The sequence below is a fragment of the Pleurodeles waltl genome, chromosome 7 (assembly GCF_031143425.1).
Source record: "Pleurodeles waltl isolate 20211129_DDA chromosome 7, aPleWal1.hap1.20221129, whole genome shotgun sequence".
Taxonomy (NCBI): domain Eukaryota; kingdom Metazoa; phylum Chordata; class Amphibia; order Caudata; family Salamandridae; genus Pleurodeles; species Pleurodeles waltl.
In genome coordinates this window covers 1,037,017,411-1,037,044,909 of record NC_090446.1, presented here as the reverse complement: position 1 = coordinate 1,037,044,909, position 27,499 = coordinate 1,037,017,411, and the positions used below count along the sequence as shown (strand labels likewise).

General features: G+C 44.0%; 1 protein-coding gene across 4 annotated transcripts in view; it reads left to right on the top strand.

The window, feature by feature from the left end:
* The window catches only part of CEP112 (centrosomal protein 112), a 1,991,189-nt gene that overhangs the window by 367,973 nt on the left and 1,595,717 nt on the right, over window positions 1-27,499 (top strand). For 3 of the 4 annotated variants that reach the window (XM_069199882.1, XM_069199883.1, XM_069199880.1), the window contains exon 7: window positions 18,934-18,981. The exons of the other annotated variant lie outside the window; for it this stretch is intronic. In XM_069199882.1, the coding sequence (XP_069055983.1) occupies window positions 18,934-18,981 (48 nt within the window). The remainder of the gene's footprint in view (window positions 1-18,933; window positions 18,982-27,499) is intronic. 4 annotated transcript variants of the gene reach the window in all.

Below are 27,499 nucleotides of genomic sequence, written 5' to 3'. Positions count from 1 at the left end.
CTGAGTTTATTTTCCCTTCTAATGAGGTATTAGTGTCCAGTACCGCTTGCAACGCCTTGTCAAATGGCGCTGAGTGGGTAGCCAAGGTTTCAGACATCCTATGTAGGGCGTCTGCCTGAGTTCCTGTTTCCCCTTCTGACGGTGGGGTCCCAGCCCCTGTTTTGGGGTGTGCTCTCTGTGGCTTTGGTTTAACCATGATTGCACATGATGTAGCTGTCTTGCCCACTAAGTGATGCGCCGATTGACCGGTTCCTGTCATATACTGCAATCCGCTCAGAGTTCACGGCAGGACCCGAGGTCCTCCCCAGGTATTTTCTTCCTAATTTGCCCTGGTAGCGTCTTCCTTTTTCGCCCCCCTCGCTCCCCCAAAGCTCCAGATGTGCTTGTCACCTATGCCTCATCTCCGGGGAAGGGTGGGGGTGCGTGTATCTAAGTTATTAGGCGGCGATGGCCAGGGGAGTTGTCATGCCAGTCTCAACACCGGTCTATTATTGCTGGGGCAGTTCTATGACGTTTCTGGCGTCTTCTCGGTCAGGGGTTTATCGCCCACTTAAGAGCTGGGGACGCCGAGCCCCCCTGCCCAGGCCATCGGTGTTTGATTGAGGTACCAGTGGGGCAGGAGTGGAATCAGTCTCCCCACGCGGGGCCCCGATCATCAGACCACAGGGGGAACAAGAGGGACAGGGAGGGGGAAGATCTCAGCCCCCCCGCACCGTCAGAAAGAGGGCCCCACTTACTTGGGGATGTCCTGATTTATTTTATTTCCCTTTAATTAGACCTGATTGCCCCGCTGGTCTCCTCTGGGGCCGGTCGGGGATCTTCTATTCCTTGCGGTCGTTTTTGCTAGGCAACTGTCTGGGGAGGGGGGCACCTGCTGGGCATTCCGCTGGTGGAGTTGCTCCCCTGCTCCTACACCAGATCGGGCGATCCAATCTTAGGCGCCCGTGCGGGCCTCTCCATGCCGGTGCGCAGAGTCCTCCTCCACCTGCGACTGGTCTTCGGGGGGTGTTCCGATTCTGTCCTGGCCGTGTCTCTGTCCTCACCTTGCTTCTCTGGCCACTGGGCTCACTGGCCTCCTCCGCGGTTGCGGTTCGCTGCCTCAGTCAAGGGGAGGACTCGCCGTCCCCATCCAGCACCTGGGCCCAGCAAGGCGGCAGAGAGACTTTAGGGACGGAGATTTGTACGGATTGGTGCTGGGCCGCGAGCGGAGCTCGAACTACACGTCCGCTCCCGCCGCCATCTTAACCACGCCCCACGATTTTCATTCTTGAACTGACACAGGTTATAAACAAACCATTACGCATGCAAATATTGCTCTCACATGTGATTTCAGAAGCCACTTGTGCATAGCTTTGTAGTTCACCTTCTAATTTACTTGGCCATCCTTCTTTTATATGCCAGAACTTTTTTTAAAGTAACATCATCCTCCATAGCATTCTCCCATTTACTTTCTAATAATTGTCCATCCATACCTTGCACAGCATCAATAGTTCCCACCACACACTTAAAGTCATCCTGATCTAATTTGTCCTGCTGTGTTTCTGTCAAAGACAAGCAAGAGAGACAGTATGCTCTGAAGTTTTTGCCTCCTTGGATATATTTCATCTGTATGTCAAACTCTTGAACTCTGGCTAAAAGTCGTACTAGTCGTGCAGATGCCTTTCCTAATCCATTTCCTGAAAGTCCCTGCACCAAGGGTTTATGATCTGTGAATATTTCAAAAGGCTTACCCCATATATACACTTTAAATTTTTGGACCGCCCAAATGTAGGCCAATGCCTCAAGCTCAATGGTGCTATAATTTTCTCTGCTTCCGATAGAGTTCTAGAAGCAAATGCTATGGTGGCGTCTTCCCATTAATAAAGTGTCCGAACACTGCTCCTGTCCCTTTAACACTAGCATCCACTGTGAGTAAACATTTACCTTTGGGATCATATGGTTTCATTGCAGGAGCATTGACTACCATCTTCGTAACTTTCTCAAAAACATAATTAATCTCTTGCATCCACACAAATTTCACCCCTTTGCACAGTAGGTCCCTCATGGGTTGAACTACCATTCCGTATCCCACGATTGTAGCATTCGCACAGTCTCAAATAGGATCTTAAGGTGTCCTTTTCACAAGGTGCTGGTTCTTTTTGAAGAGCCACAAGGCTACTAAATCTTAGCTTGATACCGCTAGCCGAGATAGTGTGCCCTAGCTAGTCAGCTTCTTGCACCATGATTTTACATTTTTCAAGTTTTACTGTCATGCCTCTCTCTTTCAAAATATTCAGTACTTTCTCCATGACCACCATATGTTTATCTTTTTCTTTTGTGAAAATCAGAATCTCATCTTCGAATGCTTGAACTTCAAATAAAACACCCATCATCCTCTGAAAAACGCTGGCAGCTGATGCCAGCCTGAAAGGTAACCTAAGATATTTATAGGCTCCATGTGGAGTAACGAATGTTGTAAGCTCTTGTGAATGCTTAATCAGAGGAATCTGATGGTATGCTGAGTGCAGGTCAATAATAGAAAAATACCTAGCACCACTGATGTTGGCTAACATCTCTTATATGTGGGGAAAGGGATGATGTTCTTTAACTATGTTCTTGTTGAAGAATCTTAAGTCAACACGTAACCGGTCATTACAACCCTGGCAGTCTTCAGACCGCAAGGGGCCACGGTGACGGGCGGACCGCCGTCAATGTGGCGGTCCCGCAGCCACATTATGACTGTGGCAGTTGAGGGACAGTTGGATTGCCAGCACAGCCTCTTTTCGGCTGCCCATCGACCTGGCGGTGTGAGCAGGCCCACTCTGCCAGGGTTGTCCACCATGTAAAGGCTGGCCGAGACTGGGTGCAGGGGGCCCCCATGGCCAGATCCGTCTCGCTTTTCACTCTGCTGAGGAGACAGTGAAAAGCATGATGGGTGCACCCTACGCACCGCAACATTGCCAGCTGCTCAATTATGAGCCAGCGTCAATGTTGTGGGATGTTTCCTGCTGGGCCAGCGGGAAACTCGTAATGGGGCACGCGGGAAGGGGACCGCACTGGTGGTAACCTGACCACAGGAGTTTGGCTAACAGCTTTTTCCGTCCGTCAAACTCATAATGACCCCCATAGTCTCAACTCCCCAGATCTTTTCATTGTTAAAACAGTGGGGGAAACCCATTGAGATGCTTCTGCTGTTTGTAGCACTCTCTCCTTACACAGATTATCTAGTAAAATGTTTAGTTCAGAGCGAGCCCTTAATGGAATGGGACTTACCTTGTGGACTACAGGACATGTATTTTTCTTAAGTTTGATACTGTTTTCAAATCTTAAAACATTTGCGATGTTTTAAAAAAAAAAAAAAAATCAGGAAATGTCTTTACTACCTGTTATAATACCTCTTCACTCTCAACAACAGCACAAATAGGCATTTTACCCAAAGTAACTGGCTCATCATGCCCAGGTCTTAAAATTGTTCCTAGTTTGGCAAGATCTTTCCACCCAATGATATCTTGCCTTTTGACTGCCACATTCATCTTTGTACTTGTCTCCCTACCCAAACATTCCAAAGTGCTCTCAAAATAACCCAACATTTCTATATCAAATTCTCCAAAAGGGAATCATTTTGTTCCAATTTAAATCCATGTGGCCATATTCTGTAAAAGGTATGATCTGCCAAAATGGTGACAGGTGCCCCAGAATCAGCCATGACCAAAACATAACTTCAATTTACAATTGCCTGCACCAGGGGACCTTTGATTCTAGCTATATATTTTGTTTCTTCAATGGTTAACAAGACATTTTCAAATTTCTTTGAACGATCATCCACCTCTCCCAGCTCAACATTGCTATTATTTACTTTGTTATAATTTCCTTAATATACTTGACCACCTCCTCTATACATCACTTTGAAATGGCCCATTTTCTTACATATGTTACATCTCTTATTCGTAGCTGGACACATCATGGCATTATCAGCATTTGTATGTGAACCACTGCGGAAATAAAAAATCTGCCTTCTTTTCTTTCTTTGTCTCATATTCACTACACATACCGCATCATCATCCACAATGCATGCCACAGGAGAGGTGCTGTTATTTCCTGCTAAATCCATTGAAGAGATTATAGAACGTTCTATGCTCTTTGTAATGTTGATGACTTTGGATAAAGTTGGGTTTCTGCAAGTTAATAGTCTCTCTTGAATCTTCTTTGAAAATCAGCTAAAAACAAATTGGTCACAAATGTTGATGTCTACATTATTTTCAAATTCACAAGTAGAAGCTAGACCACGTAAATCAGCAGTGAATTCTTCAACTATTTCATCACCTCTTTGTTTACGCAAAAAAAATATATGCCGCTCCAATAAGACGCGTGTTTCTTCAGTATACTGTCTATACATTCTCTCCTTTGCTTCCTCATATACGTCCTAACAATTTCTCCAGTGAACATAGGCGCTGTAGGTGAATTATCAAAAACTTTTTGACCAGTTATTCCCAGGTGATTAAAAAGTAAGGCTGTTTTTTGTTCTACTTCATACCTGGCTGCTCTCATTGCCCCTAAATAGTTTTAAAAAATGTGCAGCCATTCTTTTCACTTCACTAAAGGTTTCCCTGGGCTTTGTAGGAAAGGTGGAGGCTTAGCTATGTTGTTGCTGGTAGCCATAACCAAGTATTTTTCTCTTTAGTATAATATTCCCAGAGATGGAGTAAGTTTTATAAGGTGTTTGAGTCTAAAATAATGTATTATATTTACCTCAGTGTTATCAAGCCAAACATGTTCATGGGCCGAAATGTCAGCTGCACCCATTGTAAGCACCAAGCAAAATTGTGTGCTCACTCAGTATAATGTAGGAAACAGGGTGTTCTCTCTGATAGCGCAGGCTAAATAAATACGCTTATCCAGCTTGCAAGCACGGGCACAAATATTAAATTATACTTTCCTTGCTTCTATACTTAGCCCAATACAAAATGGCAGTTGGACAAGGCATTCAACGTCACGACGCACAGGTATCCCAGTATGCTTTGCCTCTTCTTCAGGTAGGAAATACCTCTGGTGCACAGAGGGACCGCTCTGTGCTCGTGACTGCAATTACCTCCAGGCTGTCCTGATTTCCGCTCACAGGGCGATTGTTATGTTGCCCGGGTAACCACCTGCACCTCACTGCGAACTCCAGGCAACTTCAAAAAGAAACTTCAGGTAACAAACTCAACTTACACTTTATTCTCCACATATATATAATCACGCCGTTCCTTGAGTGCAAGCCAAACACCAGCTATGTTCCGCCACACCTTTATCACCGAAAGCATTTCCAGTTCCCTCCAAACAAAAGTCTGCTCTCTCTGTCGGTTCTGCATAGCTTCAAATAATGCAATCAGTCTCTATCCACCCCCCTTCTGGTACCAGAAATGTGGTATGGCTGAAAGAGGAGGCTGAGTCAAATGTGGAATAAGATGAAATTGTTTATTTGTAGCACAAAATGAACCCACAACCATGAGCTGAGGGAAGTCGAGTCTTGTCGTGTTTGGCTGCTCAGTCTAACCGCCTGTGGCTCGAGCTCCGAACTCCACAACACACTCCTTGAATGCACACAAGGAGATAAGGTAAGCCATTACATAACTTAAAGTGAACCTAACATAAGAAATACTAACTTCAGTATATTAACTGGCATACTACACAAGCCGTGTACGAGTACCAGCATTGCATCAATGAGAGAAAAACACGTAAATGTAGGTACAGAGTTATGAAGCAGATCAGTCGTTAAACTAATATCCTAGGGGGCGAAGGCAGCAGGCTAGGTCTTTCGGGAGGTGTCCCGAGAGCCCCCCAGTGAAGCCCCTAAATGGCTAAACCTTTTTGATGCAGTGGTTGCAAATTTTGTCAGGAGGATACTCAAAGTTCTATTGTAAGGGTTTCAGGATACAAGGTTGGCTTGCTGGCATGTGCAAACTCCCAATTTGTTCCACTCTCCCCATAACCTGGTTCTGCGTTCGTTTAACAGTGCTCCGCAGAGGCACACAACATGTTTGGAGGATTCTTCCTTGATGTTTCAAGAATGCCATCTCTCCTAGCCTAAGGGCCATAAATCTAGCCTCCAAATGTATAGTATACGTACACATAAGGTATGACGCTAGGGAGGCTGGCTGGTACATGTTGATGACTACACAACATGCTTGGCTAGGAGAGCTCTATCTGAATGGTATGACCAAAGACTGACACATTTTCTGATACCCATTTTAAATGTTAATTGTTTCAAGTTCCTGACCCAAAGTCTTTTTCTATTCAATAATTGCTGGCATTCCTCAAGAAATCGATGGTGTGATTGACTTGGCCCACTACTGCTGATTTCAATCTATAACCATGCCTGCATGCAGCTAGCACTGGCCCTCTGTAACTTGTGAGGTAGGTACAGGCTGTCTGCTGGTTGGGAAGACCAAATTCCAACCTGATCTGGGCAGCAGATGAAGACTTCGGCAGCCGGAAAACCCTTTTGTATATCTTTGTTACGAGTTTATTCAACAGACTGCTGTCCCTGCCAGTAGGATTTCTGTGCCATAGGTAAGTGAAGGAGAGATTTTGGCACTCATGACTTCCAGCAGGGGAGAGAGGCTTGGCCTCAATAATGATTTTGATCATTTAGATAAGGTCATGTGGAGGGTCCGGGCTTTTGCTTTAACTTCTTTTCATTGCTTCACAAAACAACCCATGGCATCAATATGCACCCCTAGATACTTATAAGTTTGATCCAACGCAATTGTTTTTCCATTATAAAGCCCTCCACCTCCCTGATATTTTTTTTGTACCAAACATGACGACCTTTGTTTTCTTCAGATTCAGTTCTAAGGTTTTAGTGGTTGTGTAGGTGTGTAGTTGGTTAATTAGCCGTGAAGGCCTACCCTTGTAAAACTGAGCAGGGCAAGGTCGCCCACATACAACAAGTTACTAATCAGTACACCACCATCTTTGGGGATGACTGTTGGTGGTATCGAGGAGCTTTGATTGATCCGCAGTAAACAGGTTAAAAAGCAAAGGGGCTAACACGCACCCCTGTTTCACTCCCCGAGATGTGTGGAATTTCCTCAATAAATGAGCATTATCTCCCAGTTTGATGCGAATCCAGGTGTGCAGTGTGCAGCTGGACTACGGCCTCCAGAAGTTTTGAGGGTATTCCCCATTTCTGTAGTTTAACCCAGAGCCCCCTTGGTACTCAATCACACGCTGTCTTAAAATCAACAAAACGGCAATGCTTCAGAAAATGTAAAGTTATTATCTTATCCATCAGAATTGATATTGCCATTAAGTTGGTCAGCATGCCAGATTTTTCCATGAACCCCGTTTGTTTAATTGGAATTAGCACCTTTTGCTCAAACCACAACCATAAATCCTCCAGAAGCAAATTAGCATAGTATTTAGCTTCATGGTTGAAGAACGCTATTCACCTATAGTTATTCGGATCAGATCTGGAGCCTCCTTTTTTAATCAGATGGATTATGGAACCACACCATGATTCAGGTATTGTTGAACACCCCAGACAGTAATCAAAGAGCCTGGTGTGTTGACCTGCCCAGAATGTTATATCTGTGTAAAGAGTGCCTGAGGCAGGGGGTTGGGCCCAGGAGTCCCATCCGATCTTGCTTTTGATATTACACTCTCTAGGAGGCTTGTGTGGTAGGACAGTTCCCTGGCTAAGAGGTCTGGATCTTGGAATGGGGGGTGAATAGATGCTGCAATAATACTTTGCGCACCCACATCCAATAGATTTCCTCCTCCTTGGCCAAAACTGTTTGGCAAGAAAGGATGCCCATGTTGGTTCTATTATGTTTGCGTAGACCATTCCCCTTGGGCAATGTCGTAGGTGGACTCTCTCTCCGAGGAGTGACTGCTGGTTTAGGGATGACAGCACTTTTGTTTGTAGGGACCAAGCCATTCCTACAACAATTCACAGCTGTCGCCCAACCCTCCCGGCTCACAAGCAGTACCTCACCAAGAACCCAGACAAAAAAAGGTGATTTCTGGCTGCCTTATGCTTGGACTCTAGAGCGCAACATCTCAGGGGAGTCATGGTGGAAAGGAAGTTACCCTTTTCTCACGTTAGCAACAAGTCTCAGTCATACACAGGCAATGAAGTAGATGCAGGAAAGTTTTCAATAGGTTTATTGAAAAGACTGAAATCTACGGTAAAATCTATGAGCTGCAATGATTTGGATAACGAACAATAAAAGAAGCATAATTGTGAAGATGAGAGTTGTGAATACAAAGACCCCCACCATCTTGCAATAAACATGTAGTGTGAAATCCCTAGCATAGAGAACCTTACCTAATGAGAGCTAGCTGTGATAAACCTAATCTGACAGTACCATGAGAAGAACCACCTAACCCTCGTTACCTTGGAATGACGTCTTAGGTCAGACTCCGTGGTGACACAAAGCTGATTTCTGCAGCAAGGTCACCTGCAGTATAGATGCCATAGATGGTGTCGATGGCATCTGGATGGAATTCCTCTGATAACCATGTCTGTGTGAGATGTATTTATACAGATCATGTAGGACCTTTGATGCAGGTATGTTCCCAAACAGTTGATATTGTGGCAGACTTATTGGGGCAATTATGTAAACAATCCCCAACAAGTGTACATTATGTTCCTGTCACACGTAAGTGAGAAAGGGACATAATGTAAATACCTACGTACATCACTTGATTATGACACTGATAGTGATGCCTTCACAGAGCAGCACTGATAATGCAAATCAAAACATTTCTCCAACGATAAACAAAACAGCCATCTTAAAAGAAAAAATAAAATAAATGGGCTAAGTCAAAACAAGCAAAGTATTTTAAAAGTCTCTCAGTGACAGGGCGAAGGTCTTCAAGCCAAAAAGCTAAGCTAACATCCTGAGTCCTAATAAAACTAAATTGGATTCACTAAAGTAGTTAATTTACCTATTTCCCAAGGCCCAAAAATTCCTGGAGTTGGGATTCTTGCTAGCGCGGAGGAGTGTTGTCCAAAAATGCTCTCAACACTTGCGTTTGTCTGCAAAAATTGCCGGTCTGTAGGTTTTCTATGCCTGCTTCAATGCATTCAGTGGCTCTTTTGCTCCCAGGTTCTTTCGAGCTCTCCTTAGTACCTTATCGCGGGCTTCCTTTTGGTCCTTGATCACAGTTGATGTGACGGTTTGATTGGAAGAGCCATACCGACAGGTTGGCAATTGAAATTTTGCTAGGAATTGGGTGATGAGGCTTGTTTACTCCCTAATCAGGGACTTGTTAGCCGCCCCAGCTTTGTCTAATTTCTTAATACTTACAGCAAGGACAGTGTCACTGGGGCAGCCACTCCATTAGAACACTTAATATTCTCAGTGCTTATTCCTCTGCACGTGACACTCGCCGAGACCTGGTGAGATATGTTGTACATTATAATAGTGATCTGTGGGTGATGATCGCTCTTTACCCGTTGGGAAATGTGCCAATTTTCTATGAAAGGGAACATTTCTGTGTTACAGATGGCATGATCAAGAAAGGAGCAGGTTTTCCCATAAATTCCTGACTAATTTGGGGGGGTGTCTTGCAGGAAGCAGCCATTCAATACTTTATAGCCCACCCTTCTAAGCTGTGAGACCAAATATTCATCCAACAAGCTACGTGGACAGCCCCTTGGTTTGGATTGCTCAGTGATGTTATGGGTGCTCCCTGAGCGAGATCCCTCATGGACCTCTGGGAGATCTTGAAAGAGGTTTGTATTAGATTTCCCTGTAATCAAACAGTCAGGCTGAGGGTGGTAACAAGCTAAGTCACACAAAATTTGTATGTATTAAACAGTAGAATTTTGGCCTCTTTTGCTTTGCACTTGGGTTAATTTAGATACTTGGTAGCAGAAAGGAGTGCTGCGGTCTCTAGTTACTGATCTTCATTCCTAGCTGCCAGTTCTCCTGCAATGTTATTGGCTCGCTGTTCCCTTTTAGTTTAACTGCGCTGTATGTAGATAGCCGATCTTTTGGTTAGGCATTCCTGTGCACCCTGAGGGCTGGCTTTCAGTGCTGGATGTAACCTGCTATCGGGGCAGCTCAACTGGCTCCATATTTCCTGCAAAGCTAATATTCCATGGATATTTAAGAATGTGGTTAGGTCTGGAGACTATAGTTTCCAGCCATACCATTGATGTTCCAAGAGCAAAGGGTTATCAGTGGTGCAGGGGGATACCGGAGGCTTAATTCAATCAGAACCTCAATGAGGTAGAGCTGCTGGTTGCCAGTCCCAGTCTTTCCCTATAAGGTCAGTGGGTTAACACTTTTTTTCGCTGCATTTTGTAATGGTACAGCCCTGGGCGTTTTTCAAGATTTAATATGGTTTCTTCCTACGGAGCACTATGGGAGTTTGTGATTCTGCCGGCTCTGTAGGATAGCCTGTCCTGTTTAAAGGGACTGATCTCGATGCCCCATGTGTAAAATATCTCTGATCTTTATAATATTAACTGCTCAAGGTTTGGATGTACCATATTTTGGTACTTAAGCATCAAGGGCCTTCTTGTTGAGTGCTCCTGACTAGGATGTGTGGGAGGAGCACTCTTGCTTCCTTTGGGTATGGCTGCAATGTTAACTGCCCTATCAAAGGAAGGATTTTTTTTTTTTAAACAAAGGTCCAAAAGGATTGTCGCATGGGGGCCTGGAGTACCAACCGGTTTGCTGATTTACTGGGAGGCAGTCAATTTAGTGACCGAAGGGTATGATTTGTTCAGTACTTTTAAAATTTATGTAGATGACGTCACATGCAGGTGTCAAGGCTGGAGTGGATATTGAGGAGCGTTGTTGACTAGACCCCAGGACTGACAGGGAAGATTCCCTAATTCCACAGGGAGACCCGGCACAGCCCATCTTATAGTCCTGCACCTTTGGACGGTTAATGGCTCTTTCCTTGATCTATCCGTCCTCATGATTCCCAAGTGCTAAAGCCTACCGCTAGTAGTGCTGCCTCACCTCCCCTTGGCAAAGGTTTTCAACTGGGCATTGGGGGAGGGGCACAAGCACGCTATCTCCCACATGTTTTGAGTGACTTGTGGGTGCAGCCTAGGTGAGGAGGTGACCCAATCTATTGTTTAATTTTTGAATTTATAGCTTTTACCAATGCAGGGTTCCTTGAGGTAACTCTGTGAGGAGGAACACAGGGCTAATGCTGGCCGAACCCCCACCTGCAAGCCAAACCAGTCTAACGCTGGCTGCTTCCACTATATCAGTTGAGACTGCGACCAGGGGGGTCAGTCACCAACCACAGCACCAGCAGTAACATTGACAAGGATCAATTGAGCAAGGGGTGCCTTCACTCACCGCTTCTTGGCCCTGGTCCCAGTGTTGCTCATAGGTTTGTCACTTTGTTAGCTTAGGACCGCATAAAGGTCTTAAGAAATCGTGGACTCAGTCCCAGAGTACTGAAACCCATAAGGGGGCATGGAGAGCACACACAGGCCCACAATGAAGTGGGTCCATAGGGACCACTCTACAGGAGGGGGTTAGATGCAGGGCTGCGGGTTATCTGAAGGTTGAGCGCAGTGAGGGCTGATCATCCTGAGGAGTTGGGTGCAGGGCCTCGCAACAGTCAGGGCCCTGTTGTCAATGCCACACAGTGCATGGCTCAAAGCTGTGCACTGCGGGGGTTAGTTGAGCTGTGACTGCATGGCAGCAGAACCTGGCAGGTCAGGCTCCGCGGCCAACTCCTCCTGCACATGGCCAGACACTGTGGTGGTCATTCTGACCCTGGCGGTCTTTGACCGCCAGGGCGGAGGACCGCGGGAGCACCGCCGACAGGCCGGCGGTGCTCCAATGGGGATTCCGACCGCGGCGGTAAAGCCGCGGTCGGACCGGCACCACTGGCGGGGTCCCGCCAGTGTACCGCGGCCCCATTGAATCCTCCGCGGCGGCGCAGCTTGCTGCACCGCCGCGGGGATTCCGACCCCCCCTACCGCCATCCAGATCCCGGCGGTCGGACCGCCGAGATCCGGATGGCGGTAGGGGGGGTCGCGGGGCCCCTGGGGGCCCCTGCAGTGCCCATGCCACTGGCATGGGCATTGCAGGGGCCCCCGTAAGAGGGCCCCTACAAGTATTTCACTGTCTGCTGCGCAGACAGTGAAATACGCGACGGGTGCAACTGCACCCGTCGCACAGCTTCCACTCCGCCGGCTCGATTCCGAGCCGGCTTCCTCGTGGAATCCTCTTTCCCGCTGGGCTGGCTGGCGGTCTGAAGGCGACCGCCCGCCAGCCCAGCGGGAAAGTCAGAATTACCGCCGCGGTCTTTCGACCGCGGAACGGTAACCTGACGGCGGGACTTTGGCGGGCGGCCTCCGCCGCCCGCCAAGGTCAGAATGAGGGCCTGTGTGTGATGGAGTGGAGTGCTCCCCAGAGGGTTAGGTGCAGGTTGGCCGAGGACGTTGGGTGTATGCTAAAAAAAAACACAGCAATTCACTGAAAAAAACTAAAGTTTACATGTCATTATACTTAGGGATGATGTTAAGATGTTGGCTTTTGTGTTATCAGGGGCAGCATTTAACATGTCATGAGTGATGTAATATGAGAGGTCATAAGCAGTGCGTGACGAAGGTGCAATTTATAGGTATAGTTCACAAAACTATAGCAGGTGAATTTCATTGGTTAAGCATTTTTTAAACATTAGTTCTTATCTCATTTCAACCCTCTATCTGTAATGCCACTTTAACCTTTGTTTTTGTTGATTGAAGCAACATAACATATATACTATATAAAATAACTATATATATATATATGTTCGGTGGCATGTGTAGCTGCAGATACACATGCTGTGCACATCCCGCCATCTGGTGTTGGGCTCGGAGTGTTACAAGTTGTTTTTCTTCGAAGAAGTCTTTTCGAGTCACGAGATCGAGGGACTCCTCCCATTTCGGCTCCATTGCGCATGGGCGTCGACTCCATCTTAGATTGTTTTTTTTCCGCCATCGGGTTCGGACGTGTTCCTTTTCGCTCCGTGTTTCGGGTCGGAAAGTTAGTTAGAATCTCGGAAAAATCGTCGGTATTGTTTGCGTTCGGTATCGGGTTAGTTATAACAGATCGACACCGACTTTTGAAGAGCTCCGGTGGCCCTTCGGGGTTTTTTCGATCCCCCCGTCGGGGCCTGGTCAGCCCGGCCACGTGTCTCTTCAAGGCTGATGGAACGGACCCCATTCCGCTTCTGCCCAAAATGCCATAACAAGTATCCATATACAGATCAGCATCTGGTCTGTAACTTGTTTCTGTCACCAGAGCACAAGGAGGATACATGTGAAGCCTGTCGAGCGTTTCGGTCGAGGAAGACATTAAGAGACCGAAGAGCAAGAAGACTGCAGATGGCGTCGGCGCCGACAGGACAAGGGCGTTTCCAGGAGGAAGAAGAAAGCTTTTCCATCCATGAATCGGACTCGGACGAGCTGGATCCCGAAGAAACGCCGAAAACCGTAAGTAAGACGTCGAAACATAAAACTCACGAGAAGACAACAAAAGCCCAGGGGACGCCACCGCCAACAGGCCATGGCTTAACCCGAAAAATAGGTGACCGATCATCGGCACCGAAAAAGGGAACGCTGGTGGCGAAGTCATCCGACTCCGGTCGAGATACCGCCACACAGCAATCTCTGGCTCGAGATAGTGGCTCCGAGCAGGTTCGGCACCAAGACAGCGGCACCGAGAGACCACAACGCCGAAAACAAAAAAGGTTTCGTCGGAACCGAAAAAAGTAGCCGAAAAGGTTTCGATACAGAAACATCCGGCTTCGGAACCGAAATCAAGTTCCTACACAGAGGAACAAGGACTGTCCTCACAAATGAAAAAGCATACATTTGGACAGGAATTAGAGGCAATGGAGCCGGACTACACCCAAAGACGGCTCCACATCCAAAAAGAAACGGGAAAGATCAGCACTCTCCCTCCTATTAGGATGAAACGCAAACTTGCCTTCCAGGAGAAAGACAAGCAGCCACAGGCAAAGGTGGCTAAACAAGTAACCCCGCCACCATCTCCACAATGCTCTCCGCAAACATCACCGGTAGCCACTCCACCTATGATGCAATCCCCGACCCACACAGGGATGAGTCAAGATGACCCTGACGCATGGGACCTTTATGATGCACCAGTGTCAGATAATAGTCCTGACTGTTATCCAGCTAGAACGTCGCCACCAGAAGATAGTACAGCCTACGCACAAGTGGTGTCGAGGGCAGCGGCATTTCATAATGTCAGCCTACATGCAGAGCCCATTGAAGACGACTTCCTATTTAATACACTTGTCCACACACAGCCAGTACCAGAGTCTTCCCATGCTACCTGGGATGCTCAAACACTCCAAACAAGTGTTTCAGGAGCCTGTAAAAGGAAGGACCATTACTCCAAGAGTGGAGAAAAAATATAAACCGCCACCAACAGACCCCGTGTACATTACACAACAGCTAACACCGGACTCTGTTGTGGTAGGGGCAGCTCGCAAAAGAGCAAACTCACATACTTCAGGAGATGCACCACCTCCAGATAAGGAAAGTCGCAAATTCGACGCAGCAGGCAAAAGGGTGGCGGCACAGGCAGCAAACCAGTGGCGTATTGCAAATTCACAGGCTTTGTTGGCCAGATATGATAGGGCTCATTGGGACGAAATGCTAAATTTAATAGAACATTTGCCCAAGGAGTTCCACAAAAGAGCACAGCAAGTAGTTGAAGAAGGACAGAGTATCTCCAACAATCAGATACGGTCAGCTATGGATGCTGCAGACACAGCTGCTAGAACTGTCAACACAGCAGTGACAATAAGGAGACATGCATGGCTGCGTACATCAGGATTTAAACCAGAAATACAGCAAGCTGTGCTCAATATGACATTTAACGGACAGCAATTGTTTGGGCCGGAGGTGGACACTGCTATCGAAAAACTTAAGAAGGACACTGACACGGCCAAAGCCATGGGCGCACTCTACTCCCCACAGAGCAGAGGCACATTTCGAAAAACACAGTTTCGAGGGCAAAGCACAGAACCCACGACCTCACAAACAAGGCCCGCTTATCAGAGCCAATATCTGCGTGGAAGTTTTCGGGGACAATATAGAGGGGGACAGTTCCAAAAAAATAGAGGAAAGTTCCAAAGTCCCAAAACTCCTCAAAATAAGCAGTGACTTACAAGTCACACATCCCCAACACATAACACATGTGGGGGGAGACTAAGCAAGTTTTACAAACATTGGGAGGAAATAACAACAGATACTTGGGTCCTGGCAATTATCCAGCATGGTTATTGCATAGAATTTCTCAAATTCCCTCCAAACGTCCCACCGAAAACACACAATATGTCAAAACAACATATAGATCTTCTAGGACTAGAAGTTCAGGCGTTGCTACAAAAAGAAGCAATAGAATTAGTACCAAACCAACAGAAAGGAACAGGAGTTTACTCTCTGTACTTTCTCATACCCAAAAAAGACAAGAGTCTGAGACCTATATTAGATCTCAGAACATTAAATACCTACATCAAATCAGATCACTTTCACATGGTGACATTACAAGACGTAATCCCACTGCTCAAACAACAAGACTACATGACAACACTAGACCTAAAGGATGCATATTTCCATATACCAATACATCCTTCACACAGAAAGTACTTAAGGTTTGTATTCCAAGGAGTACACTACCAATTCAAGGTGTTGCCGTTCGGAATAACAACTGCGCCAAGAGTTTTTACAAAATGCCTAGCAGTCGTAGCTGCACATATCAGAAGGCAGCAAATACATGTGTTCCCGTACCTAGACGATTGGTTAATCAAAACAAACACGCTAGAACGGTGTTCACAACACACAAAGTATGTCATACAAACCCTCCACAAACTAGGTTTCTCAATCAACTACACAAAGTCACACCTTCTGCCGCGTCAAACACAGCAATACTTAGGAGTGACAATCAACACAGCAAAAGGGATTGCCACGCCAAGCCCACAAAGGGTTCAGGCATTTCACAATGTAATACAAGCCATGTATCCAAATCAAAAAATACAAGTCAAAAAGGTAATGAAACTCCTAGGCATGATGTCCTCATGCATAGCCATTGTCCCAAACGCAAGGTTGCACATGCGGCCCTTAAAACAGTGCCTAGCATCACAGTGGTCACAGGCACAGGGTCAAATTCTAGATCTGGTGTTGGTAGACCGCCAAACATAAACCTCGCTTCAATGGTGGAACAGTATAAATTTAAACCAGGGGCGGGCTATCCAAGACCCAGTGCCACAATACGTAATAACAACAGATGCCTCCATGATAGGGTGGGGAGCACACCTCAATCAGTACAGCATCCAAGGACAATGGGACACTCACCAAAAACACTTTCACATAAATCACTTAGAACTATTGGCAGTATTTCTAGCGTTGAAAGCATTTCAACCCATAATAAGCTACAAACACATCCTTGTCAAAACAGACAACATGACAACGATGTATTACCTAAACAAACAGGGAGGCACACACTCAACACAGTTGTGTCTCCTGGCACAGAAAATATGTCATTGGGCGATTCACAACCACATTCGCCTAATAGCACAATTTATTCTAGGAATTCAGAACCAGCTAGCGGACAATCTTTCTCGGGATCACCAACAGATCCACGAATGGGAGATTCACCCCCAAATACTGAATACTTACTTCCAAAGTTGGGGAACGCCACAAATAGATCTATTTGCAGCAAAGGAAAATGCAAAATGCCAAAACTTCGCATCCAGGTACCCACAAGATCAGTCTCAGGGCAATGCGTTATGGATGAGTTGGTCAGGGATATTTGCTTACGCTTTTCCCCCTCTCCCACTCCTTCCATATCTAGTAAACAAGCTGAGTCAAAACAAACTCAAACTCATACTAATAGCACCAACATGGGCAAGGCAACCTTGGTACACAACACTACTAGACCTCTCAGTAGTGCCTCATGTCAAGCTACCAAACATACCAGATCTGTTAACGCAACACAAACAACAGATCAGGCACCCAAATCCAGCATCGCTGAATCTAGCAATCTGGCTCCTGAAGTCCTAGAGTTTGGACATTTAGACCTTACACAGGAATGTATGGAGGTCATAAAACAAGCTAGGAAACCTACCACTAGACATTGCTATGCAAATAAGTGGAAAAGATTTGTATATTACTGCCACAACAATCAAATTCAACCCTTACACGCATCTGCCAAAGACATCGTAGGATACTTACTACATTTGCAAAAATCAAAGCTAGCTTTCTCTTCCATTAAAATACATCTTACAGCAATTTCAGCTTACCTGCAAATTACGCACTCAACTTCTCTATTTAGAATACCAGTCATAAAAGCATTTATGGAAGGTCTAAAGAGAATTATACCACCAAGAACACCACCAGTTCCTTCATGGAACCTTAACATTGTCTTAACACGACTCATGGGTCCACCTTTTGAGCCCATGCACTCTTGTGAAATGCAATACTTAACATGGAAAGTTGCATTTTTAATTGCCATCACATCTTTAAGAAGCGTAAGTGAGATTCAAGCATTTACCATACAAGAACCATTTATTCAGATACACAAGCATAAAGTAGTTCTAAGAACAAATCCTAAATTTTTACCAAAAGTCATATCACCGTTCCACTTGAATCAAACGGTAGAATTACCAGTGTTCTTCCCACAGCCAGATTCTGTAGCGGAAAGAGCACTACATACATTGGACATCAAAAGAGCGTTAATGTACTACATTGACAGAGCAAAACTAATTCTCAAAACAAAACAATTATTTATTGCTTTCCAAAAACCTCATACAGGAAATCCAATTTCTAAGCAAGGCATTGCTAGATGGATAGTTAAGTGCATTCAAACCTGTTATCTTAAAGCTAAAAGAGAACTGCCTATTACACCAAGGGCACACTCAACTAGAAAGAAAGGTGCTACCATGGCCTTTCTAGGAAATATTCCAATGACAGAAATATGTAAGGCAGCTACATGGTCTACGCCGCATACATTTACCAAACACTACTGTGTAGACGTGCTAACAACACAGCAAGCCACAGTAGGCCAAGCAGTACTACGAACATTGTTTCAGACAACTTCAACTCCTACAGGCTGAACCACCGCTTTTGGGGAGATAACTGCTTACTAGTCTACGCACAGCATGTGTATCTGCAGCTACACATGCCACCGAACGGAAAATGTCACTTACCCAGTGTACATCTGTTTGTGGCATTAGTCGCTGCAGATTCACATGCACCCACCCGCCTCCCCGGGAGCCTGTAGCCGTTTAGAAGTTGATCTTGAACATCTGTATATTTGTAAATATATATATATTACTTTAAACTACATTATGTGCATACGTATTTACTCCATTGCGTGGGCACTATTACTAGCATATACAACTCCTACCTCACCCTCTGCGGGGGAAAACAATCTAAGATGGAGTCGACGCCCATGCGCAATGGAGCCGAAATGGGAGGAGTCCCTCGATCTCGTGACTCGAAAAGACTTCTTCGAAGAAAAACAACTTGTAACACTCCGAGCCCAACACCAAATGGCGGGATGTGCACAGCATGTGAATCTGCAGCGACTAATGCCACGAACAGATGTACACTGGGTAAGTGACATTTTCCATATATATATATATATATATATATATATATATATATATATATATATATATATATATAATTAACTCTTTGAAACTATTCTTCATTGAACAATGATTTCTCACAGATTTACTGAAATATGGAGTTTCAACAGACTATAATAAAGTATCAAGGCTATGGTTTTAATCTGGTAGTGATAAGCTCTGGATCAGATTACATGAAAGACTCTTCCAGTAGTTAAACATAGTGATGAAGAGGATCTTATTCACCCCCTCTCTTTCTTACATGTCATTAAATATGTTAATTCCAGTGGTAACCGTGTTTCCTGAGACCGAGAAATTTATTGTGCTTATTTTGTTTTTCAGATCGACAACCCAAGATATCTGCGTGAAAAGCCTCTTCCTCTGTCTCCTGTAGGTGTTAAGTTCCTCAACGTTCTTCTTTAAATGAGTAACACAGACTGTCTTTATTAATTAGGATGATGAATTAAAGCAGAAAGGACCCCTCCCCTTTTTAAAGCATTTCTATATGAAAGGTTTTTATATAACGCGTACCCGACTCTAAGTGGTTTCAGATCGCTGTACGCAGAACAGATTACACACATTAATGGTAGGGTAGATGTCTACAAGACAAGAGTGTACAGCTGTGTACCAGATATATCAGGCTGATCAACTATGTGAATCACAGTGAGTTTAGTACATCATATCCAGATCAAAAGAACCAGAGACAGAAAGGTACAATATTGTGTAGTAAGGGACAATAATGTAGGTGGTTTACAATTATGTACACAGTCCAAAAGAATGGCCCTAGAAATGACTCACACTGGGGCCAATATAGTACTGTGCGAGTGGTAGGTCAGGGTAGAGGCATATATTTAATTTTTGGTTTCACCTAAATAGAAGTAAAATTAACTCTACCAGCAGACACCACATAAAAACATTCTAGAGGCCTACATAACACAGTTTCAGGTTCTCATGTAAACATAGTTTTTAAATATTGTACTGATCACCCACCATTTACTTGCCCTGTACCACTTTTTTCTTTGCAAGTTGTGCATTTGCTCTCTGAGGACCTTCATTTAGGTTGTTCATGGACAGGGCATGCAACATATGATGTAAACGATATTGGATTCTCACTGTGATTGTGTTCTGAACGGCAAGGGGTCATTGAAACCTACTGGCCCATCCTTTGTGAGTGTTGGGTAGAGTGGTCTACCTGTGGAGAATTACAGTTGGGTGTGTTAGTCATCTGACTCACACCCTTGTCTCTTTGAAGTCTCGGTAGAGCTTGTGCTGTGCAGAGTGATTCATGGAATAGTGTTGTGTGAGTGAGTGTCTGGGACACACTGGGCTGATTCTATTGCTGAGAGTTTAAGTTGATTTCAATTTCGGGCTGCTGGGTTGTTAGTCTGTGTAATCATATTGTAAGAGTTGTAATTTGTTACCTAAGTTGGCCAAAGTGATTGAGTCTCTGTAGCTGTGATATACTCAATGCAGACGTTTTCTAGTAACAAAACTCACCCTGCATCCCTTGTTACCTTGTCTCCCTGTATTTGTGTCTCTGTCTTGTTACCTCTGATCTCCTTTTTCAAGAGCATATGGGTTTCCTAAAATGTGTGGGAGCAGTTGCCAGTTTGTTAGCCTCTTGGCATGTTGCATTGTTGTGGGGAACCTCATTTGTGTGTAAGAGGGATGGATCCCACAGCCCTTCCATCCAATTTCTGTGAGGTGAGCTGTGACAGTTCTGTCAGGTAGGCAATCAACTATGGGTTGTATGAAATCAATATATGAGTAGACCAACAGACAGTTACACATCTTTCTAGCAGTAGGTCAGCAGAATAGTATATCTCTACTGCCTGTTACCAGTGGGGCTTAGCTCATTTGTGTCTCTCAGGCTAGGCGTACCACTGCTGTCTTTGACACGGAAGGACTAACCAATCTGCCTTCATTGAGTAAGAGGTCAGCTAGCTGAACAAGGGATTGTTGTGTCACAGGTGGTGAATAGTTCTGCTGTCTGTGGCAAGTGAAGGTTGGCCTGTGCTGACATGGCAGGTGAGGGTTGCTGTCAATAGCAGGCAAACATTCGGCCAATTGCACGTGTGTCTCGACAGTTGACTTTTTATTTCATATGCTGGGGTGTTCTTCGAACTAAGTCCAAGAGATAATGCAGGAACAGGCAATCATTTCTGCTCTCTGTCACTAATCAATACATTCACCTCTCGGCTCAGTATGGCCTGTCTGGTCCTTCTCACTAATAAATACAATTATCTGTAGAGCCCTAGTTGTGCAGAAAGAGTTGATAAGAGAGAGCTCCAGAAGTCCTGACGCTCATTTCCCTGCAGAGGTTGGACTTCTGGGAGGCTAGGGACACTGGGGTTCGAGACATAGTCCAATGTTATTTTGTTAAGGGACCCAACGCTCTCTGATCCTAGAACAGTGGATCCTAGGCCCTTAGCCATATCCTAGGTTGCCATTGTAGCATTTCCTGTGACAGACAGTTGTCTTGGCCCTATTGTGACTGTACACCTGTTGGAATGTGGTAGAGAGCAGGATGATGAACTCTGCATTCATTCCAGGATGACATAGGGAAGACTAAATACCAATTGCGTCACACTGCCAGACTCAAGGTTTACAAACACACACATAGATGTCCATGCACACATACTTTACCTTATGTGTAGGCTTCTACTTGGTGCCAAATATTCTCCAAACCCTGGATTTGCAGTACTTGCTTTTTGGTCTGGGAGGCACATGAGGTGATATTAACAGAACCTTACACAGAGACATTTTTGTTGAGGAGAGGGATGAAATACAAGACACAAATGAGAGCAAGAGGAAACTGCTATGAGGAGAGCTAATTGATTATGAACAGAAGTGTATGCCATTGTGGCTGTTCAAATCGTCCGGGCATGAACAGGGTTCTGGGTCAGCTGTTACCGGTCCCATGCCTTTTTGGTCTAAAAAGGGTAACAGCCAAAGAGGACTGAGGTTGCTTATATCTGCCTTAGCACCTTGTTTGCTATTGGGAAAAGGGTGGCGACGAGCTTTTAGTTTTCTGCATCATTGCTGCGGTTACTTGAGTTGGGCCTCCATGTGTCACCAGTTGTTGTGGGTGACAGAGGAACTGGGATGCTGACAAATATGGATGTCCATTTGTCCGAAGAATACTATTTGAAGATGGTCATGAATGGTAAACTAACAGAGGACAGTGGAATAAGAGATTAGTGGCTTTTTCTCTTTCTCAAATGGGTCAGATTTGGACAACAACCCTTAACCTTGCACAAGGTCCTCCACTCTTCCCTTAGGCCCACCCTTAGATGACCACCAAGCTGTTTCTTTTTTAGAGGAGGCAGGTGGGGTGAGATATAGGGAAGAGAGCAGGGATGAGGCAGATGGAGGGAGGCAAGTACTACCCAGAAGAAACACAAAGGAAGAGACAAATACGCCCGCAAATTTTATATTTGGTGAACATTAAAAAAATCCAGTTGAGATTACCTTCATCTGCAATTTGTCCAAAAATACTTACAGGTGCTGGATTTGCTTCAGACTTAGAAAATCTTTACATGGATCATTTTGAATATCTATCTGTATTTAATGAAGACAGTCACTGCAGGGCAGAACCTTACCAGTTGGAGAAGATATACAAATCATCTGCTGTTAATATGGTCTGGTCACCTGACTACACTTGAATTCTTTTTTGATTTGTTAAATGCCTAATAAGCAGGTATTAAATTCACCATGTCTCACAGTAACTGTGACATTGATCTATTGATTCTAAATGAGGACGTGAAATTATACACAACCCTTACCCACAAACCCACGGGGTGTAATACACTTATATAATATACTAGCTCCCACCCACGGAACCTTCAGGATAATATACACTTTGGGCAACTTGTTAGGGATAGAAGACATGGTGCTCGCAAAATTAAGTACTTCAGGGAATCAGATATCCTGATTGCTAAACTACACCGGGTATTCCCTGTGTCTCCTCTACAAACTGAGAAAGATAGCTTGGTGTTCTCACAGGAAGAATCCCCCCCCCCCCATGTGCCCCCTCCCCGCACCTACCCCCCTACACACACACACACAGGGTAAGAACACAGAAAGTGTTGTGCAGGTCGTGTGACCACTTTCTGCATCAAAAGTAACCAGATCAAAGAGAGACTATTAACAGGAAATACGATAGGGTGAAGGACGAATTGGGGGTTCCTCAAAAGCCCCTTTTTGCAGTTTAACGATGTGGCAACATTGAGGACCGGATGTTTAGATATATTACCTGACCATGAGAAACCCATGCAATGCTTACAGTGAAGTCTTACTCCCATCTTGAGGTATATTACCTATGTTGATGACTAGCATTTATGTTTTTCCTCTTTCCTTTATGCTTGAATGTGATATTAATTTTCGTCCTTTTTTGAATAGGGAATTCAGTTGTGAAATATGCTCATCGACTGCTGTGCAAGTCTATTTTTGGTGTCTTGCAGTTAACTCCATGCAAACTTTTTGAATCTTTTTTCCATGTATGGTCTTCATTCGGATACTATACATTGACTAATGCCATATGAAATCTGATTTTTCCCTTTTTTGTTCCTATCTTTTTCAAGCAACAGGCCATGTTATGAGCTCCAGATTACTCTGCTCGCATCATCTAGATGATGACAGTGGAGTCATTTTTTGCCTGGTAGTCTTTCCTCTTTTTCTATCAGAATATAGTTGCAAAATATGTTTTTAACTTATATTTCAATGTCTACACGTGCACACTTTTCTGAATTGTTTTGGCTCATTTGGAGCTGCTTTTAAGAAATGTTTACAAATATTGAAGGACCTATGAAGGAGTTCATCTAAGGGCACCACACAACTTGAAAAGTAATTAATAATTAGTGTTACCAAATGAATCCAACCTTGCAGTTCAATTAATGAATATTGAAGAAGCAAACATAAAGCCAACAATGTGTATGTGAAAAATGTATTATAATAAACTGTTTTTAAAATCCTAAGTTACTTACGGTAATCATATACAAACACATGGGATCAAAATAAAAGCACTCACTGACCTTTGCCACTTCAATATTTGTAGGTGTACCTCCATGAATAAGTGGCCTTAGTCAGTGTTTTTATTCCTTATGAGGGAGGCAATATGTTGCAATACTGTGGCAATGTGGAAAATCTTTCAACGTGTCAGTCTTCTTCATCAGCAATACACGAGACAATCCTGAGGACTTAGGGCCTGATTCTAACTTTGGAGGACGGTGTTAAACCGTCCCAAAAGTGGCGGATATACCACCTACCGTATTACGAGTTCCATAGGATATAATGGACTCGTAATACGGTAGGTGGTATATCCGCCACTTTTGGGACGGTTTAACACCGTCCTCCAAAGTTAGAATCAGGCCCTAAGTGTCAGAGTACAAAAATGGCTGACCCTATTTATCCTGGTGTAGAGAACGTATAAACAATCACTATGTATACATATACGTTTTTTTTTCATAAACTTAATTTGCATATCGGAGACATACTTAAAGGTGTATGCAATAGAAATACATAATTTTAACTGCAGATTTAAGAAATCTTCCTACCCTGAAGCAAACTACATCATCAGTTAATAGTTGCAAAAATACGGGACAAATCAGCACTTAGAAAATCAATGTTTCTCCAGAATAAGTAGTAAAAATTGTTTGGTAACATTTATATAAAATTTGCAGAAAAATATTAAATGTAATAATGATTGGTCTGAGACTTCTTCACACGAACATCCATACAAACTCAATAAATTATATTGCCCCCGGGGAAAACAGAATAACAAATTCATAGTACTAGCACTAAAATGGACCAATGGTCCACATACTTTAGTTAAAGATGGCTCAAGGGCAGTACATGTTTTAATGGGACATAAAGCTCAACAGTAAACTTACATAGCTCTTCATTTTCCTTCGTGAGATGCGTGCCATCTTTCCCAAAATAGGCATTTTACCATTTATTTTCAATACAAACAAAAGGCGGATTATCAGAAAAGCTGTGTCTAATATATGCGAGACATGGGCTTGTGTGCCCATTATCATACAAGAGACAGTCTTTAATGGTAGCCTGATTTAGGGTAGCGTTTGTATTGTGCCATATTGATATCTACAAGATCGGGGCCAATTTCGCAATATATACTAAATAGGAAAGTCCTAACTCCTTAGGAGACATAAAGTGGGACGAGGGATGAGGAACCGAGTGTAGATGACTACAGAAATGGTTCTTCTATGCCTGTTGAGCTGAGCAATTTGCATATCCCTTCACCCCATTACCATATAAGGCTGTTGGAAGGCATTGACTTTTGTAAATCTCTAGTAGAGGTCAGATAGATTTGTTCTCCACCTGGCGTGGCATATTAAAAAGAGTGCCCACACACTGACTAAGCTTCGGTTGTTGATTTAGAATATTAGTTGACCAGCTATCAGAGGAACTGAAATGAACTTCCGATATATGGGAAGCTATTAACACAATAACGTTTATGATTGCCCATGGCTAATGTCTGCATGTTCATTTGTGTAAGACCACAGACCACTGTATGACATTTAGTAAAGTTTGTTGACAGATCAAGATCAGATGAACTGTATACAATTATTTACAAAGCAACTCAAAGCTCTAGGGGTGCAGGCAATCAATACAACGTCAACAGCATATAAAAAATTGATACTAAATTCAGTGAGTCCTGTACGCTAGGTAGTTGTCGCAATACTGAATTGTTAAACATGTTAGTCAGGAGCGATGCTGACAGTTTTATATCACATTATAAAAGGTCAGTCGGCAGCCCGTCAAGTCCTGGGTCCTTGCCTCCAGGACTCTGACGTATAGCATCAGACACTTCTTCAAATTTAAAAATGAGTTTCTCTCTCTAATCTAAACATTTTAATAGAACAGCCAATGAAGCACAATGGGTGAGGCGGGAACAGTATAGTGTTTTAAAATGGTGGCTCTTTCAGGGTCTGTTATATGGCAGCTCAGCTTGAATCTCTAGGTTTATAGCCTTCTGATGAAATTGACTGTAAACCAAAAGATACACTGTATTTCCAGCAAGAATCAGGCACTCCCAGCTTTCGCTGTTAATCTGTTGCATAAACTAAGACTTTGGCTTAGTTCTACAAGGATTGACATTCCATCCCACGGATGCCTGAATTTGGTTCAGTGCACTGCGTTTAAGCATGAAAGTACAGGTTGTGTAGCCCCACACAACCCAACTCAACTTACTTGCTGATGTGATGTCTGTGATTTCTGAGTTACTAACAGTCCCTAAAAAAAAGTGTCAAGGATGCAGTGATAATTCAAATGCAGTTTCATTCCTCAAAATATGACACACAAGTAGCATTAAGAGAAAGGCACTTTATGCTTAAAAGTGTTTTATTCCAACAGTCTCATCCTGTTGTTTGGCACATGTAAAATAACCAAACAGAATATTATCAAAACAGCACTGATGCTTGTCAGTAACAAGAATAATATGAAAATTTTTAACATAATCAAAATGTAATTTGGCAACCTAAGGAGTGCTTCTGTACACTATACAGTGAGAGCATGGAGTATCTTAACTCTTTGGGATTCAGTGCACTGCATACCTGTTTGGAGAAAGAAGCTGTAGTTATCAGTAGCCGAGAAAGTATTCCCTCAAAAGGAAAGCACCATCAGCTGGGCTCAGCGTTTCTCTTCTCAGAATTGGCTTGGTTTCACCTCTCAACATAGGAATGGATGCTGTGAGCACTACAACAGTCTGGCAGGATCTCTAGCAGGATATTTTGCGATAATCTGGGGTGAAAGACCTCTCTACCTCTGTAGCTACTTGAAGGGCCATTTATATGGTTGGACACCAACTCTTATCTTACATGCTGAATTCCCCTTAAATTCCGGACATAACCTGCATGCTTCACTATGATGATCTTAAGGCGAACCAGTATATCAAAACTACATCAATTCTGACTACATTGTTTGTTATATTCACTGTCTGACTGTGAAATATAGATAACACTGCAAATGTTGCATTAGGTGTTTTGTCAATGTCATTGTCTGGATGATTGGACACTTTAGCAAGTTCTTTGAAAGAGAAGGGCATACAGTATTTAGGTAAAAAGACAGGCCAATGATTGCGCATAAAATGGAGTCTTGACCTACTCAGAATTGGGTCTGGCCTTAGGGTTTATATATCAAATCTCCACTATCTTCTTTTTTAATGCCAGCTTATAAAGCAGGCAGGAAGTTCTAATCTCTGGAGCATCCCTAGGTATAGATGACAAAGCTAGATGTGAACATCTGTTAGCAAGGGAACATGCTGAATGAAACCATCTTGGGCCCAAGATGACATGTATGCATCAACTTTCAGAGTGTGGAATATATACTATTGCAAATGCCCTCAAATGCAGTTAAAGTAGGACACTCAGCATCACCTTCAGACAGACATGTTAAGAACAAGTCAAGATTATTTTAAACTTTGTTTGAATGAAACACACTATGGTTATGAAGATGCCAGAATAGTTTAAAATCCATTGTGTTGCGGTTTGGGGTTGATATGCACATTTCATAATCTTCCTCAGCATCCTCAGGGTATGAAAACATGAGGCAGTGATGGCATTGACTTGAGCGGTCATGTCAGTTTTGCTGTCAGTGATGATCCTGAGGTTCTTGGTGTGAGTGGTGAGTGTCAGTCTTAGCTCTGTTGCCCACCTGGTAGAATCTCACTGTGATGTGCTTTTCCTGAAGGTAACGATTTCAGTCTTGTCGATGTTCAGCTTTAGACAGTTGGACCTCATTTAGTGGATGATTTCAGTCTTCCAGGGATTGAACTAGATCCGGGTACTTGGCATCTTGTCTTTGAGCGAGAGAATGAGTTGTATGTCATCAACGTACGAGAGGACATTGATATTGTGAAAACAGCTCCGGAAGGATCCTTGCAGATGAG